Consider the following 17,676-nt stretch of genomic DNA (forward strand, 5'->3'; position numbering starts at 1 on the left):
ATGGATGGATAATGGATGGATGATGGATGGATGGATAATGGATGGATGGATGGATGGATGATGGATGGATGGATGGATGGATGGATGGATGGATGGATGATGGATGATGGATGGATTGTTGGATGGATGGATGGATGATGGATGGATGGATGGATGGATGGATGGATGGATGATGGATGGATGGATGGATGGATGATGGATGGATGGATAATGGATGGATAATGGATGGATGATGGATGGATTGTTGGATGGATGGATGGATGATGGATGGATGGATGGATGGATGGATGGATGATGGATGGATGGATGGATGGATGATGGATGGATGGATAATGGATGGATGGATGGATGGATGATGGATGGATGGATGGATGGATGGATGGATGATGGATGGATTGTTGGATGGATGGATGATGGATGGATGGATGGATGGATGGATGGATGGATGGATGATGGATGGATGGATGGATGGATGGATGGATAATGGATGGATAATGGATGGATGATGGATGGATGGATAATGGATGGATGGATGGATGGATGATGGATGGATGGATGGATGGATGGATGGATGGATGGATGGATGGATGGATGGATGGATGGATGGATTGTTGGATGGGTGGATGGATGGATGGATGGATGGATGGATGAATTGATGGATGGATGGATTGTTGGATGGGTGGATGGATGGATGGGTGGATGGATGGATTGTGGGGTGGATGGATGGATGGAGGGATGGATTGTTGGAGGGATGGATGGATTGTGGGGTGGATGGATAGATGGATGATTGGTTGGAAGGATTGATGGATGAATGGATGGATGAATGGATGATAAGATAAGATAATAATAATAATAATGACTTGGATTTATATAGCGCCCTTCTAGGCACCCAGAGCGCTTTACAGAAATCATTATTCATCCATACACATTCTCACCGGTGGTGGTAAACTACATCTGTAGCCACAGCTAGCCTGGGGCAGACTGACAGAAGCGAGGCTGCCATATCGCGCCTAACGGCCCCTCCGACCACCACCAACATTCATACACATTCAAACACATTCACACGGGGCAAGGTGGGTAAGGTGTCTTGCCCAAGGACACTACGACAGCAAACTGGGACAGAGCGGGATTCGAACCGCCGACCTTCCGATCATTGGACGACCCGCTCTACCACCTGAGCTACTGCCGCCCCAAAGATGAATCTTTATTGTCCCCCTTATGAGAAATTTGTCTTGAACACGAGAGGCACAGGCGACAATCACACAAACATAGAAACACAACCCTGAAGTCTTTACCCACACATACAATCAAACCACACTATAGTTAACCCAAATCAGTTCCCACTCCCAGTTCCCAGAAAACCCATTACACAATACCCCTGAGTAGAAGAGAAAATGATTGCACAGAGCCCGAGCCCAACTGAACTTATTGCACAGATGTCCACATTATTGCCCTGACCTACACAAAAGAAACCTACACATTATTGCACATTTCTTTCCTCACATCACTCCCAATCACACACACATTGATGGATGGATACATGGATCAATAGATGGATGGAAGGATGCATGGATGGAAGGATGCATGGTTGAAGGGATGCATGATGGAAGAATGGTTCTGAAGTGTTAAAAAGTGTTACAAAGCTCATGATAACACAGATGAAACACCTCTGACCCAGTGTCAAGCACGTCGGTGGAGGGATGCTGGTCTGGACCCTCAGCAGGTCCGCCCTCTGCCACCGGTTCAGTTCATTTGTTCCCGGCGCAGCCGGGGAGACAACGGGGTCCGGTTAGGGGGTTCTGCTATTTGCAGATGATGTGGTTCTGTCGGATTCATCAGACCACGACCTGGAGCGATCAGGATGAGAACCAGCACCTCCAAATCCCAGACCGTGGTCCTCGGGCTGAAAGGGTGGAGGGGGGATCACACCCCGTCCCGAGGGGAGAAGTTAAAGTATCCTGTTCACGAGTGGGGGGGGATTGTCAGGAGGATCGGTGCGAAGACTCCATCAGTCTGTCATGGTGAAGAAGTCTTGTTGGATGGATGGTTGATGGATGGTTGGATGATGGATGGATGGGTGGATGGATGGATGGATGGATGGTTGGATGATGGATGAATGATGGATGGATGGATGATGGTTGGATGGATGATGGATGGATGGATGGTTGGAGACTTCACGGAGGTGCAGTAGTGAATTCCTGTCAACTTTGATGAGTGATGATGACATAGTCCAGGAAACGATGAGTCATCTCTTTGTTTCTCTCCGTCATGTGATTTTAGTCTCTGACTCGACTTCTGCATTTTTGCTGCGTCTGTTTAAATAAACATTAATAAGCTGCAACATCTGTATTTGTGGGAAAATCCAGCTGATCGCAGCTGATTCTTCAAGCTATCATTTTAGTTTTTATTAGTTTTAGTCACGTTTATTAGTCGTGTCAAGTTTCAGTCGACTAAAAGTCTGAGCATTTTAGTCTTATTTTAGTCAGAATTATCCACAACCATTTTAGTCTAGTTTTAGTCAAAGATTGTATTTAGCCAAACCCATTTTACAATTCAAACAAGGTTATCTTATTATTATATTATTGTTACCTTATAGACTAAATAATACATTCATTCCAGATACAGAAGACTCTCATTTGAGTTTACAACATATTTATTTTTATCTTTTTCTTTTTCCACGACACATTCAGTTTTCTTTTCCACGTCTATGTAGGAAAGTGGATCCAAAGATCTAAAGACTAAACTGGTTTAAAGACTAAACCAGAGGAAACTACTGAAAACCAGGGCCGGATTTAGCGAGGCCCACTAAGGTGGGCAGACTGAAATGTAGGGTGGGCAATGATGAAAAAATTTTGGGGGGGTCAAACCCCCGAAATGCATAGAAAATGATTTGCTATCATCACATCAGTTCATCTATCTTCTCCACAGTACGCTAACCCAATTGCCCTTCCTGACACTACCCTCTGCATTTACCCAGGCTTGGGACCGGTGTTCTGCCAATCCTTCCTACCTGCCGAGAAATGCTACTTTGTGGTTCTGCGCATGCGCACAGTCGATTTTCAAAGTCTGATTGCACATCATTTCTTGCCCGATGTAAAATGGATAATATGGGATGTTGAGTACTTGATCCTTCAAAATAAACTACCCATGACATGAATTGCATTACACTTTGTAAACATTATACGATAAAGAGAAAAAAAAACAATTCTATCTTTATTTGATATTCATTCAGTCAATGGCCTTTAATTAACCAGGCAGGTCATTAAGAACAAGATCTTATTTACAACAACGGCCTGGCAAGAGACAAGGACCACTTGGGGGAAAAGGAAGTGGGCTAGGAGGTAAAACAGAAAAAAACAAAACACAAAAATTGTAGCTCTGCAAAGGTAGAAAACCATTAGGTAGCATTTTTGGCAAAGCAGCAAAAAATGGCAGAACACCGGCACAAATAGGACACTGGCTTGTGCCCTGTTGAGGCTGCATTTATTTTATGTTTTTTGCTTTTTTAAAATTTTTTATCAATCAATCGTACTCTACGGCGTAGGCTCTGCGTTGATTTAAAAGGTTCCGCGGCAGGCTGGTGGCTCCAGAGCCTGCACGGCACCGCAGCACCGCCACCCGCACCGGCGCTCTCCGCCCTCGCCGCCGCCGGGATGGAGACTCCCGGCGAGGGCGGAGAGCGCCGGTGCGGGTGGCGGTGCTGCGGTGCTGCGTGCAGGCTCTGGAGCCACGGCTACGCCGTAGGGTACGGCGTAGGGTACGGCGTAGGGTACGGCGTAGCCTACGGCGTAGTGTACGCGGCGACGCGTACCATTCTCCGTTGGTGTAACGCGGAACCATAAATCAGCCTTCAGTGTGTGCTCTGTGTGCTGACGCCGGGACACAACTTTTGCGGTATGCGTTCATTGTTATGTCTAAAAATGATGCGCAGTGCCGACCCAATCAGAAACGGTACAGATATTCTGTGATATTTTTTTACATTTGTAAAAAAATTAAATTATAAAAAAATAAAGGATCCCCATAACTTTGATTGGGTGGGCAGGAGGCACGTTTGGGTGGGCACAGCCCACACCTGCCCCCCCCTAGAACCGGCCTCGCTGAAAACATGGAGATTAAGGATCTTTGTTGGAACATTTCGTCTCGTTTTGGTCAACGAAAATTAAGACACATTTTAGCAGTTTTAATTTTGTAATCTACATTTTATTCGTCGACGATATTGCATTATATATTTAAGCATATTCGTTGCGTCTCGTCTCGTTTTCCTCAGGTGATAAAGGTTTGTTGACGACGATATTTAGTCGTAATATTTCGTTGACAAAAGCAATGTTGCAGGTCACATGACCCAGTAACTGTCAGACCTGGTCTAGAGGACTCTGGTCTACAGAGGAGTTCATGGTCCCCCCTCCGGATCCAGACCAGCATCCCTCCACCACCGTGCCGATTCTGCTGGTCCTGCTGGTCCTGCCAGTTCCCTCTAGACCCGGTTCCAAACACGTCCACGTTGCAGAAGTTGCTGGTTTGTTCAGCTCTGCGGACTTGGGCTCTGCGGACTTGGACTCTGGGGACCTATTATGGCATCTAATACCTATTTTAAACAGGCCTTGAATGTCTTAAAAACAAGCTTTTGATTGTTTTTGCTAAATAAATTAGAAATTCAGCCTCTGAGTCATGTCTTTATCATCCCATTCTCTAACCTCATTATCTATGTGGGATTCTGAGTGGGCGGGGCTATGATAATGAGGCTCTGTGTTGATTGGCTGCCTGAATGTCGCGGAGAAAATGGCAGAATCTCCGGCCGGCCGAGTTGTTGTTGTTCCGGCCAGAGTTAGTTGTGGGCATGGTTTCACGCATCGGAGGCCAACCTCTGTAAATCGCTCCCGTCGTTACGTAACGGCGGGAGCATAATCTGAACGGCTCGTAGATCCACATCACACTGGACGGCTCATCCGGGCGGCTGTACAGACACTGCAGAATTTGGTTGCTTTCCTCCTTCTCTGAGTTGGCAGACTGAGGGGAGACCACTTTATATATGTTAAAGCAAGAAAAAACATGTTTTTCATAATAGGTCCCCTTTAAAGAGACTTTTCCTCCGAACAGAACCCTCTTGTTCGGTTCTGACTGAGGCGTCGTGGACCTGAATACCAAACGTTCGGGGGGCCGGACCGACTTTCCTCCTCAACTCCGTCTGAGATCTCAGCTTTTAGTTTCTACTTTTGCTCTTTTATTTTGTTGTTTTTTTTACATGTTTTTAAGTCTGCTTCGGCGAACTGTGTTGTTTTTAAAGTACCTTCTTTCTTTTTTTTCTTTGTGGCACTAGTGGCCTTTATTTAGAAAGTAGGTTGACAGGAAACGGGAAGAGAGAGAGAGACGGGGGGGGTGGGGGCATTGTAGTATAGAGGGCCAGGCCGGGACTCGAACCTGCACCGCCCGCTGAGGACTGTAGCTGAAGCTGAAGAGTTTTTATCCCCCGGATTAGTGTGCAGCAGCAGTTGCTCCTCTTTTTCCTTTGCTGATGTCTTTCCCTCCTGGCATTTTTTTACAGCCGTCTGCTCACCTGCTGACGATCAGATCAGATCAGATCGATCAGATCAGATCAAATCAGGACATCCCCCCCACATGTGTGTTTGTTTTCCTTCAGGTTGATTTTTATTCAGTAAAAAACATCACAGATAAAATAAAGTTCATTAATACAACTTTATATAACTAATATAAAGTTATATTGATCGGTGGTTGTCTGGTTCTTGGACCGTCAGGTGGTTTTTATGACTGTTTTACAGCAGAACCAGATGCTCTTATCAGCACTTCCTGGTCATGTGACCTCGTCAGCCGCTCAGGGTCGTCTGCTGAATTCCTCTCCGCTGTGTTTCGGCTACAAGTTTGAAACGAAGGTCGGGTTGATTCTGAACTTTGGACTATTTTTTAGATGCATTTTGTCCAGATTTCACCATAAATGTCCATCTTTTTCAAAGTTTTTTAATCATTTTTTAATCAATTTAATTTAATGTTTTTAATTAGTCTTTTTTAATGAATCTGAGGGTGTTTATGGGACTGGCTGTCCAGTGGACGGTCTGGTGACCCGTGGTTTTCCTGGAGTCCTGGAGCTGGAGGCGTAGCGGGACTTGGCAGACGAAGGGTGCTTGTGATGCGCCCAGCTTCACGCGCGGCTGCACGGGCGGCTCGCCAGCGTCTCCATGGCGACGACACCCTTCACCGTCTCCCTGTGCTGCACCGATTGTGTCTTTTCAAGAGTTCCTCTCTGGAATTTCAGCCAGGGTCCAGTTTCTGTTTCCTCCCCCGTCTGTTGAAGGCCGAACGCCGAAAAGGGCGAATTACTGCCAAACACGGTTACGCAAAAGTTACGCCCCTTTTAAAAAAAAAAAACGGCATATTTTTATGTACCTCAATACCCAGCTGATCATAGTATTATTATCATTGTTAGTATTATTATGCATATTATTAGGGCCCGAGCACTTACAGTGCGAAGGCCCTATTGTATCTGTAGGAATTCTTTTTCTTGTTTTGAGACGTAATGAGGGCCTTTTTTCCCCTAAACGTGCCCCGAAAGTCACCAAATTTTTCACGCAAGCCAGGCCTGGTGAAAAATGTTATATTTAATGGTTTGCATTAATGGGCGTGGCAAAATGGCTCAACAGCGCCCCCTAGAAAACTTTGTGCCTCAAGCCCCAAAATACGGTTTGACGTACATGCACGAAAATCGGTACACACCTGTATCATGTCGCAACTTAAAGAAAAGTCTCTTGGCGCCATGGCCGAAACCCAACAGGAAGTCTGCTATTTTGAATTAATTGTGTAATTTTGGTGCAATTTATGCCAGTCCTTCAGCAGTTAATTCAGCCCGAACCGTAACGTGCACCCAGGTGTGTTATACATCAAAATGTGCATCTCCATCCTGCGACAACACGCATTACTTTTCTCTTTCAAAAGCGTAACCGTGGCGATGCTAGACGCCAAAAAGCGTGCCCACCCTTCATCTGATTGGTTCAGACAGAAAAAACTTTGTGCCTCAAGCCCCATAATACGGTTTGACGTACATGAACAAAAATCGGTACACACCTGTATCATGTCGCAACTTAAAGAAAAGTCTCTTGGAGCCATGGCCGAAACCGAACAGGATGTCGGCCATTTTGAACATTCTGAATTAATCGCGTAATTTTGGAGCAATATGCCATTCCTTCGAGAGTTAATTCAGCCCGAACCGTATCGTGAATCCAGATGTGTTATACATCAAAATGTGCGTCTCCATCTTGCAACTACGCGTATTACTTTTCTCTTTCAAAAGTGGTACCGTGGCAACGCTAGACGCCAAAAAGCGCACCCCCCCTTCATCTGATTGGTCCATATTTGATAATTCCCCAAAAGTCACCAAATTCTGCACCCAAGCCAGGCCTGGTGATAAATTTGATATTTCATGGTTTGCATTAATGGGCGTGGCCTAACGGCTCAACAGCGCCCCCTAGAATACTTTTCTCTGCCATAACTTTTGAGTGGTTTGACATAGAGTAGTGGTGTAGAGTAGTGTCCTTGGGCAAGACACCTTACCCACCTTGCCCTGCGTGAATGTGTTTGAATGTGTATGAATGTTGGTGGTGGTCGGAGGGGCCGTTAGGCGCGATATGGCAGCCACGCTTCCGTCAGTCTGCCCCAGGGCAGCTGTGGCTACAAACGTAGCTTACCACCACCAGAGAGAATGTGAATGGATGAATAATGATTTCTGTAAAGCGCTCTGGGTGCCTAGTAAGGGTGCTTTATAAATCCAAGTCATTATAGAGAGTCGTGGGTGGTGTCATCGGACTCGGTATTGAGTCCTTGACCATAATTGGTGAAAATTAGCCCCGCCCCTTCTTCTGATTGGTTGTCCCTATTTTCTGCTATATCTTTTGAATGGTTTGACATAGGAAGTCGTGTCATTTCTGATATGCTTATGGGTACGGTGGCCAGTGTTGGGTGTAACGCGTTACAAAGTAACGCGTTACTGTAACGAGATTACATTCGCCAGTAACGCAGTAATGTAACGCGTTACAGTTGTAATTTGGGTAATCCCGTTATAGTTACTCTAAGACAAGAAAAAATACGTTACTTTAGTTACTTTAAGCTTTTCAACTACATGTAGAACGGGAGAACAGAAAAGAAAATCAAACTTGCCTTTCATGCATCTTCACCGTCTTCACGCGTTGCGCTGCAACACTTGTCTGACTTGAGGCTGATTTATGGTTCTGCGTTAAATCGACGCAGTGCCTACGGCGTAGGGTATGCGGCGACACACACCGTACGGTGCGCGTCGCTGCATACCCTACGCTGTAAGATCTGCGTTGGTGTAACGCAGAACCATAAATCAGCCTTTAACGTGATCTTACGGGATTTTACGGGATTTTACGGGACTTCTGGTGCTGAACTGGGCACTGCAGTAATAAAGTACCAACTACAGGACTGTCTCAGAAAATCAGAATATTGTGATAAAGTTCTTTATTTTCTGTTATGCAATTAAAAAAAACTAAAATGTCATACATTCTGGATTCATTACAAATCAATTGAAATATTGCAAGCCTTCTATTATTTTAATATTGCTGATTATGGTTTACAGTTTAAGATTAAGATTCCCAGAATATTCTAATTTTTTGAGATAGGATATTTTAGGAGTTTTCTTAAGTTGTAAACCATGATCAGCAATATTAAAATAATAAAAGGCTTGCAATATTTCAGTTGATTTGTAATGAATCCAGAATGTATGACATTTTTGTTTTTGTAATTGCATTACAGAAAATCACAATATTCGAATTTTCTGAGACAGTCCTGTATATGTTGTTCATTGGCAATCGAGTTATGGTGCAGCTCAGGTGATATTGCGGAGTAATCCAAAAGTAATGTAACTAGTAATGTAACTAGTTACTTTCAGCAACCAGTAACTAAGTAGTGTAAGGGATTACCTTTTTTAAAAGTAACTAGTAATATGTAATGGATTACTTTTTTTGAGTAACTACCCCAACACTGACGGTGGCCATGAGTGCGAGGGCCCGTTCATCGCTGCTTGCAGCTTTAATTGTTGTTGTTGTTGTTTTTATTGTTGTTATTGTTGTTGTTGTAATCAGGCAAATACAAGCGGCGATGAGCGTCTAACGGCTCGTTGCAACGTTATGACGTTATGAAACTAGAATGTAAAAGTTGGTCACACTAAGTACCACCGTGACCCGTTAACCCGTGGACCCGGTTTGTGAGACCTGGTCCTGGTTTCCCATGAGACCTCTTCGGTCCCGGTCCCGGTTCCGGTCCTGGTTCCGGTCCTGGTTCTGGTTCTGGTCCTGGTCCCGGTCCCGGTCCCGGTCCCGGTCCTGGTCCAGACTGGTCGGGCCGTCGAGGCTCTGAGGTTCTGAGACGGAGCTCCTTTTGTTTTTTTTCTTTCCATTTGTTCCTGGTGAACATCATCAACCCTCTCCGTGGTGACCTTTGACCCCGGCTCACCCCCGCCCCTCTGCTCCTCCAGGTGACGGGGAACTTTGACCTCCAGGACTTCAACAAGATGTGCTGGCTGCTGTGCTCCAGGAAGAACCTGGAGACGGATCAGCTGTTCGTCTCCAACGACGACGCCTTCAAGATCTGGTGCATCTTCAACTTCCTGTCCGAGGAGCGCTACCCGCTGATCCTGGTGGCCGAGGAGGTGAGTCTCGGTCCGGGGAAACCAGCGTCGCCCCCCCGGATCCTGCAGCCCTGCGCTTCACCAACCAGGGCTGCTGCATTGTGGGAGTTTTTACATTCAGAAACTCTGGAATTAATGTGGATATTATTCCCTCTACTACTCCTAGTACTACTGCTAGTAGTACTGCTAGTACTACTGCTAGTACTACTTCTAGTATTACTGCTAGTACTACTGCTAGTACTACTGCTAGTAGTACTAGCAGTAGTACTAACAGTAGTACTGCTAGTACTACTGTTAGTACTACTGCTAGTACTACTGCTAGTACTACTGCTAGTACTACTGCTAGTACAGGGGTCGGCAACCCGCGGCTCCAGAGCTGCATGCGGCTCTTTAGCGCCGCCCTAGTGACCTTTTTTTTCATTTTTTTCATTTTTTCACCTTTTTATTCATTTCTTCTTTTTTTTCCTTTTCTCAACATTTCGACTTTTTTCTCAACATTTTGACTTTTTTCACGAAATTTTGACTTTTTTCTCGACATTTCGACTTTTTTCTCAACATTTGACTTTTTTCTTGAAATTTTGACTTCTTTCTCGACATTTCAACTTTTTTGTCAACATTTGACTTTTTTGTCAACATTTCAATTTTTTTCTCGACATTTTGACTTTTTTTCTCGAAATTTTGACTTTTTCCTCGTCATTTTGACTTTTTTTCTCGACATTTCAACTTTTTTTTCGACATTTTGACTTTTTTTATCAACATTTCGACTTTTTTCTCAAAGTGCATAATGAAAGAAACAATCTTCCCCCAGTTCTAACTAATATAGATACATGCAGCATGTGTTGTCTTCATTATAGACTTATAGAAGACTTTTCATTTTTTGCGGCTCCAGACATTTTAGTTTTTTGTGTTTTTGGTCCAATATGGCTCTTTCAATATTTTGGGTTGCCGACCCCTGTGCTAGTACTACTGCTGCTTCTTTTTTTGGCACTAGTGGCCTTTATTAAATGTATATAGACAGGAAATGGTGGGTGTGTGGGGGGGAACGCAGGAAACAGCGACAGGCCACATAAAGGCCCCTTTAAATGGGACCTATTATGGATCTAATACCTATTTTAAACAGGCCTTGAATGTCTTAAAAACAAGCTTTTGATTGTTTTTGCTAAATAAATTAGAAATTCAGCCTCTGAGACATGTCTTTATCTTCCCATTCTCTAACCTCATTATCTATGCTGGATTCTGAGTGGGCGGGGCTATGATAATGAGGCTCTGTGCTGATTGGCTGCCTGAATGACGTGATACACCGCTACGGAAAAATGGCGGAAGCTCCGGCCGGCGGAGTTAGTTGTGGGCGTTGTTTCACGCATCGGAGGCCAACCTATGTAAATCACATTTTGGTTATGTAACGACGGGAGCAGAATCTTATTGGCTCGTAGATCCACATCACACTGGACGGCTCATCCGGGCGGCTGTACAGACACTGCAGAATTTGGTTTCTTTCCTCCTTCTCTGAATTGGCAGGCTGAGGGGAGACCACTTTATATATGTTAAAGCAAGAAAAAACTTGTTTTTCATAATAGGTCTCCTTTAAATGATGCCCACGCAGCTATCCAAGACTAATATTACTACTATGACTATGTTACTGGTACTACTGGTGCTACTATTACTTCTACTGGTATTACTGGTACTACAACTGGTACTATTACTTCTACTGGTGCGGGTACTACTACTTCTACTCCTACTGGTACTACTTCTACTACTACTACTACTGTTGCTACTGGAACTACTGGTACTACTACTACTGGTACTAATTGTACTCCTACTAGTACTACTCCTTCTACTCCTACTGGTACTACTATTACTACTTCTACTCCTATTGGTACTACAATGACTACTTCTACTCCTACTGATACTACTACTACTCCTACTGGTACTACTTCTACTCCTACTGGCACTACTTCTACTACTACTACTACTACTACTGGTACTACTTCTAGTCCTACTAGTACTACTACTTCTACTCCTACTGGTATTACTTCTACTGGTACTACCTCTACTACTACTACTACTACTACTTCTAGTCCTACTACTACTACTTCTACTTCTGCTGGTACTACTCCTACTACTACTACTACTACTTCTACTCCTACTGGTATTACTTCTACTGGTACTACTTCTACTACTACTACTACTACTACTACTTCTAGTCCTACTACTACTACTTCTACTTCTGCTGGTACTACTCCTACTACTGGTACTACTACTTTTACTACTACTCCTACTGGTACTACTACTACTACTGGTACTACTACTTCTAGTCCTACTTCTACTACTACTGGTACTACTTCTAGTCCTACTAGTACTACTACTTCCAGTCCTACTGGTACTATTTCTACTGGTACTACTACTACTACTACTACTACTACTACTACTACTACTACTACTTCTACTTCTGCTGGTACTACTCCTACTACTGGTACTACTACTTCTACTACTGCTACTGGTACTACTTCTGCTGGTACTACTTTGTCATTTTCAGACCAGACTGCTGTAATGTCAGTGAAAGTTGCTGTTGCTCAATATTTATCAGTTTGAGCTGCATAAAGGAAGTGAAGAAAAAGACGCTCAGCGCCACGTAAACAACCTGCACCGTCACCACGGTGATGGAATCACAGAGAGACGTATAAATACCAGCGTAGGTGCTGTACGTGGTCTTTGTGTGGTTTGTTGTGCTGATGACTGTTCTAAGAGACCGCTGCGGCTGGTTCTGGTCGGTCTGGAGGGGTTCAGGTCTGACGCCTAGCAGAGCAGCCTGAAGACCACGGGTTTCAGCTCTGCAGCACTTGTTTCTGATGTTGGTTTGGTACCGACCCTTGAAATGAAGATTGATGAGAATAAATGTAAGTTAGCACTAAAATAAACCAAGCTAGCCGAGCTAAGATAGCTAACTTGCCCCCGGTACCAGTGGCATCCCAGTACCTGTGGAGACCCCAGTACCAGTACCTACCTACCAGTGTAAACCCCAGTACCAGTGAGTACGAGGGGCAACCCCAGTACCAGTACCTACCTACCAGTGGAGACCCCAGCACCAGTGAGTACCAGGGGCAACCCCAGTACATGTACCTACCTACCAGTGGAGACCCCAGTACCAGTGAGTACCAGGGGCAACCCCAGTACATGTACCTACCTACCAGTGGAGACCCCAGTACCAGTGAGTACCAGGGGCAACCCCAGTACCAGTACCTACCTACCAGTGGAGACCCCAGTACCAGTGGTGACCTCAGTACCAGTAGCAGCCCTGGTTTGAGGTAGGAGTGGCATTTGACTGGGTCCTTGAGAGGCCTGTTGAAAACATCAGTTGCTCAACAGCAGAACAGGAAGTTTGCAGCTTCCTGTTCTTTTACAAATGTTGGGAAAGTTACTGTTGAGAGAGCTGAGTCACCAGAAGGTTGTCGATGAAATGTAAATGTAATGATTGAGGACGCTACCTTTTATAGCACTATGTTCAAATGCAGAATCTCCCCGATTCCTTGGTGTTTGTTTAGTGTTTGTTGGGCTGTTGTGATTTTAGATCGATAGGTGGGTAAGTAGCTAGACAGACAGACAGACAGACAGACAGACAGACAGACAGATAGATAGATAGATAGATAGATAGATAGATAGATAGATAGATAGATAGATAGATAGATAGATAGATAGATAGATAGATAGATAGATAGATAGATAGATAGATGGGTAGATAGGTGGCTGGGTAGATAAATTCATGTGTAGGTAAATACGTAGATTGGTAGGCAGATGGATGATAAGTAGCTAAGTAGGTACATGGTTGGTAGGTAGGTAGATTGGTAAGTAGGTAGGTAGTAGGGCTGTTCGATTAATCGATTTTAAATCGTAATCGCGATTATGTAATTAGAACGATGTTAAAACGTGAAAATCGTAAAATCGATTTTTCACTTTTTTTTTTTTTTTTTTTTTTTTTTTACTTTGTCTGCACACATATTAATGATTGATACCATATTAATGATTGATGGAAATACCTCTCAATACCTGCGACAAGTGCCCCATGGGAGAGGCTCTTTAGTGTAGGAGGGGGCGTTGTAACATGCCACCGGGCATCCCTCAAGCCAGATACGGTAGACGGCTCGTGTTCCTTGCAAAAAACTTGCAAATGTGAATAGCAAATGTACTGACTGACATTACACACCTCTACCTCCTTCATGGGTTGCATTATTATTTAGCATGCAAAGACCCAGTTTAGTTTAATTAGAAAATGTCTTGTTTTATTTAATTGGAAATATAACTTACTGTATGTTTGCAAGTGCTGATTTGCTGATTTTTTTTTTTCCAGAGATAAAACTTTATATTTTATTATATTTTTTAAAACTTTTTTTCAACTTATTTTACAGAGTTTTGCACTTTATTCATTCATTTTTGGTTTTAATAGAGCAAAGTTTGCACTTAAAGCCCAATGGGGCAAATGTTCAATAAAAAAACAGCATATTTGAAATAATTTCTTTGCCTTTTGTCAATTCACAAAATAATCGTAATCGTAATCGAAAATCGGATTTTGAGAGAAAAAAATCGAGATTTTATTTTTGGGCAAAATCGAACAGCCCTAGTAGGTAGATAGGTAGGTAGGTAGATAAATATATAGATAGGTAGGTGGGTAAGTAGATAGGTGGTTAGTAGGTACATATATTGGAAGGGAGGGGGGTAATTAAGTAGATGGTTGGTAGGTAGGTAGATCAATTAGTAGGTAGATAGATAGGTAGGTAGGTAGGTAGGTAGGTAGGTAGGTAGGTAGGTAGGTAGGGAGATTGATTGGTAGGTATGTAGGTAGGTAGATAGGTACGTACGTATGTACGTAGGTAGGAGTTTAATAGATGATAGATAGGTAGGTACGTAGGTAGGTAGGTAGGTAGGTAGGTAGGTAGGTAGGTAGGTAGGTAGGTAGGTAGGTAGGTACTTTATTGATCCCAGAGGTAAATTCAGTTCTTCAGCTGCTGGTTTTGGTGATTTAACCGTGTCCTCCACTCATGTTCCTGCACAGATCGAGTACTTCCTACGTAAGCTGACGGAGGCGATGGGGGGCAGCTGGGTGGAGGAGCGTTTCGAGGACTACAAGCTGCAGCTGAACTCCAAGCAGCAGTGCCTCAGTGCCTGGCAGCTCATCACCCTGGTGGGCTCGGGTCACTTCAGCAAGGGCATGGACCGCCAGACGCTGTCCATGGGCATCAACGAAGTCTACCAGGAGCTCATCCTGGACGTGCTCAAGCAGGTGGGCAACCCCTCGGAGTCCCCGTAGACCAGGTCACTAACCCCCGGAGTCCCCGTAGACCAGGTCACTAACCCCCCAGAGTCCCCGTAGACCAGGTCACTAACCCCCCAGAGTCCCGTAGACCAGGTCACTAACCCCCCCCCGTCCCCGTAGACCAGGTCACTAACCCCCCGGAGTCCCCGTAGACCAGGTCACTAACCCCCCAGAGTCCCCATATACCAGGTCACTAACCCCCCAGAGTCCCCGTAGACCAGGTCACTAACCCCCCAGAGTCCCGTAGACCAGGTCACTAACCCCCCCCCGTCCCCGTAGACCAGGTCACTAACCCCCCGGAGTCCCCGTAGACCAGGTCACTAACCCCCCAGAGTCCCCATATACCAGGTCACTAACCCCCCGGAGTCCCCGTAGACCAGGTCACTAACCCCCCAGAGTCCCCATATACCAGGTCACTAACCCCCCGGAGTCCCCGTAGACCAGGTCACTAACCCCCCAGAGTCCCCATATACCAGGTCACTAACCCCCCAGAGTCCCCGTAGACCAGGTCACTAACCCCCCGGAGTCCCCATATACCAGGTCACTAACCCCCCGGAGTCCCTGTAGACCAGGTCACTAACCCCCCGGACTCCCCGTAGACAAGGTCACTAGCCCCCACGGTGTCTGTTGCTCTGCCCAACTGCTGCTGGAGGCTGATCTGCAACAAGACGCTTCCAGAACCTCCAAACAGCTGATTCTGATCTATTTTTGAGGGTTTCCTTCACTAAAAATAACATTTCAGTTCCACTAGAAGTTGGATGCTGAATAAAACATTGCTGTGACCCTGAACAAGAATAAGTGGCTTTATGGATGGATGGATGGATGGATGGATGGATGGATGGATGGATGGATGGATGGACGGACGGACGGACGGACGGACGGACGGACGGATGGATGGATAGATTTTGAGGATGGATGGATTAGTGGATGGATAATGGATGACAAGAATGACGTTTGGTACCGGCTGCGGTCCGGCTGGTACCGGCTGGTACCGGCTGGTACCGGCTGGGACCGGCTGGTACCGGCTGGGACCGGCTGGTGCCGGCTGGTACCGGCTGGGACTGGATGGATTAGTGGATGGATAATGGATGACAAGAATGACGTTTGGTACCGGCTGCGGTCCGGCTGGTACCGGCTGGTACCGGCTGGTACCGGCTGGGACCGGCTGGTACCGGCTGGGACCGGCTGGTGCCGGCTGGTACCGGCTGGGACTGGATGGTACTGGCTGGTACTGGTTGCGGTCCGTTGCAGGACCATCAGGGACCAGGGACCTGATCGTGTTCCTCTCTGCAGGGCTACATGATGAAGAAGGGCCACAAGAGGAAGAACTGGACGGAGCGCTGGTTCGTGCTGAAGCCCAACTCCATCTCCTACTACGTGGGGGAGGACCTGGCGGAGAAGAAGGGGGACATCCCTCTGGACGGGAGCTGCAGCCTGGAGGTGAGGAGCTGAGATAAACCTGAGATAAACCTGGGATAAACTAGAGATAAACCTGGGATAGACCTGAGATAAACCTGAGATAAACCTGGGATAGACCTGAGATAAACCTGGGATAGACCTGAGATAAACCTGAGATAAACCAGAGATAAACCTGAGATAAACCTGGGATAGACCTGAGATAAACCTGAGATAAACCTGAGATAAACCTGGGATAGACCTGAGATAAACCAGAGATAAACCTGGGATAGACCTGAGATAAACCTGAGATAAACCTGAGATAAACCTGAGATAGAACTGAGATAAACCTGGGATAGAACTGAGATAAACCTGGGATAGACCTGAGATAAACCTGAGATAAACCTGAGATAAACCTGAGATAAACCTGAGATAAACCTGAGATAGACCTGAGATAGAACTGAGATAAACCTGGGATAGAACTGAGATAAACCTGGGATAGACCTGATATAAACCTGAGATAGACCTAAGATAAACCTGAGATAGACCTGAGATAAACCTGAGATAGAACTGAGATAAACCTTAGATAAACCTGGGATAAACCTGGGATAGAACTTAGATAAACCTGGGATAGACCTGAGATAAACCTGAGATAGAACTTAGATAAACCTGGGATAGACCTGAGATAAACCTGAGATAAACCTGAGATAAACCTGGGATAAACCTGGGATAGACCTAAGATAAACCAGAGATAAACCTGAGATAAACCTGGGATAGACCTGAGATAAACCTGAGATAAACCTGGGATAGACCTGAGATAAACCTGAGATAAACCTGAGATAGAACTGAGATAAACCTGGGATAGACCTGAGATAAACCTGAGATAAACCTGAGATAAACCTGAGATAAACCTGAGATAGACCTGAGATAAACCTGAGATAGAACTGAGATAAACCTGGGATAGAACTGAGATAAACCTGGGATAGACCTGGGATAGACCTGAGATAAACCTGAGATAGAACTGAGATAAACCTGAGATAGACCTGAGATAGAACTGAGATAAACCTGGGATAGAACTGAGATAAATCTGGGATAGACCTGAGATAAACCTGGGATATACCTGAGATAAATCTGGGATAGACCTGAGATAAACCTGGGATATACCTGAGATAAATCTGGGATAGACCTGGGATAAACCTGAGATAAATCTGAGATAAACATGGGATAGACCTGGGATAAACCTGAGATAAATCTGAGATAAACCTGGGATAGACCTGAGATAAACCTGGGATAAACCTGAGATAAACCTGAGATAAACCTG

General features: G+C 45.1%; 1 protein-coding gene across 1 annotated transcript in view; it reads left to right on the top strand.

The window, feature by feature from the left end:
- The window catches only part of swap70b (switching B cell complex subunit SWAP70b), a 60,913-nt gene that overhangs the window by 13,813 nt on the left and 29,424 nt on the right, over positions 1 to 17,676 (top strand). The window contains exons 3-5 of the mRNA XM_061720884.1: positions 9,500 to 9,673; positions 14,700 to 14,927; positions 16,254 to 16,400. Coding sequence (XP_061576868.1) covers positions 9,500 to 9,673; positions 14,700 to 14,927; positions 16,254 to 16,400 — 549 coding nt within the window. The remainder of the gene's footprint in view (positions 1 to 9,499; positions 9,674 to 14,699; positions 14,928 to 16,253; positions 16,401 to 17,676) is intronic.

The sequence above is a fragment of the Cololabis saira genome, chromosome 5 (assembly GCF_033807715.1).
Source record: "Cololabis saira isolate AMF1-May2022 chromosome 5, fColSai1.1, whole genome shotgun sequence".
Classification (NCBI taxonomy): domain Eukaryota; kingdom Metazoa; phylum Chordata; class Actinopteri; order Beloniformes; family Belonidae; genus Cololabis; species Cololabis saira.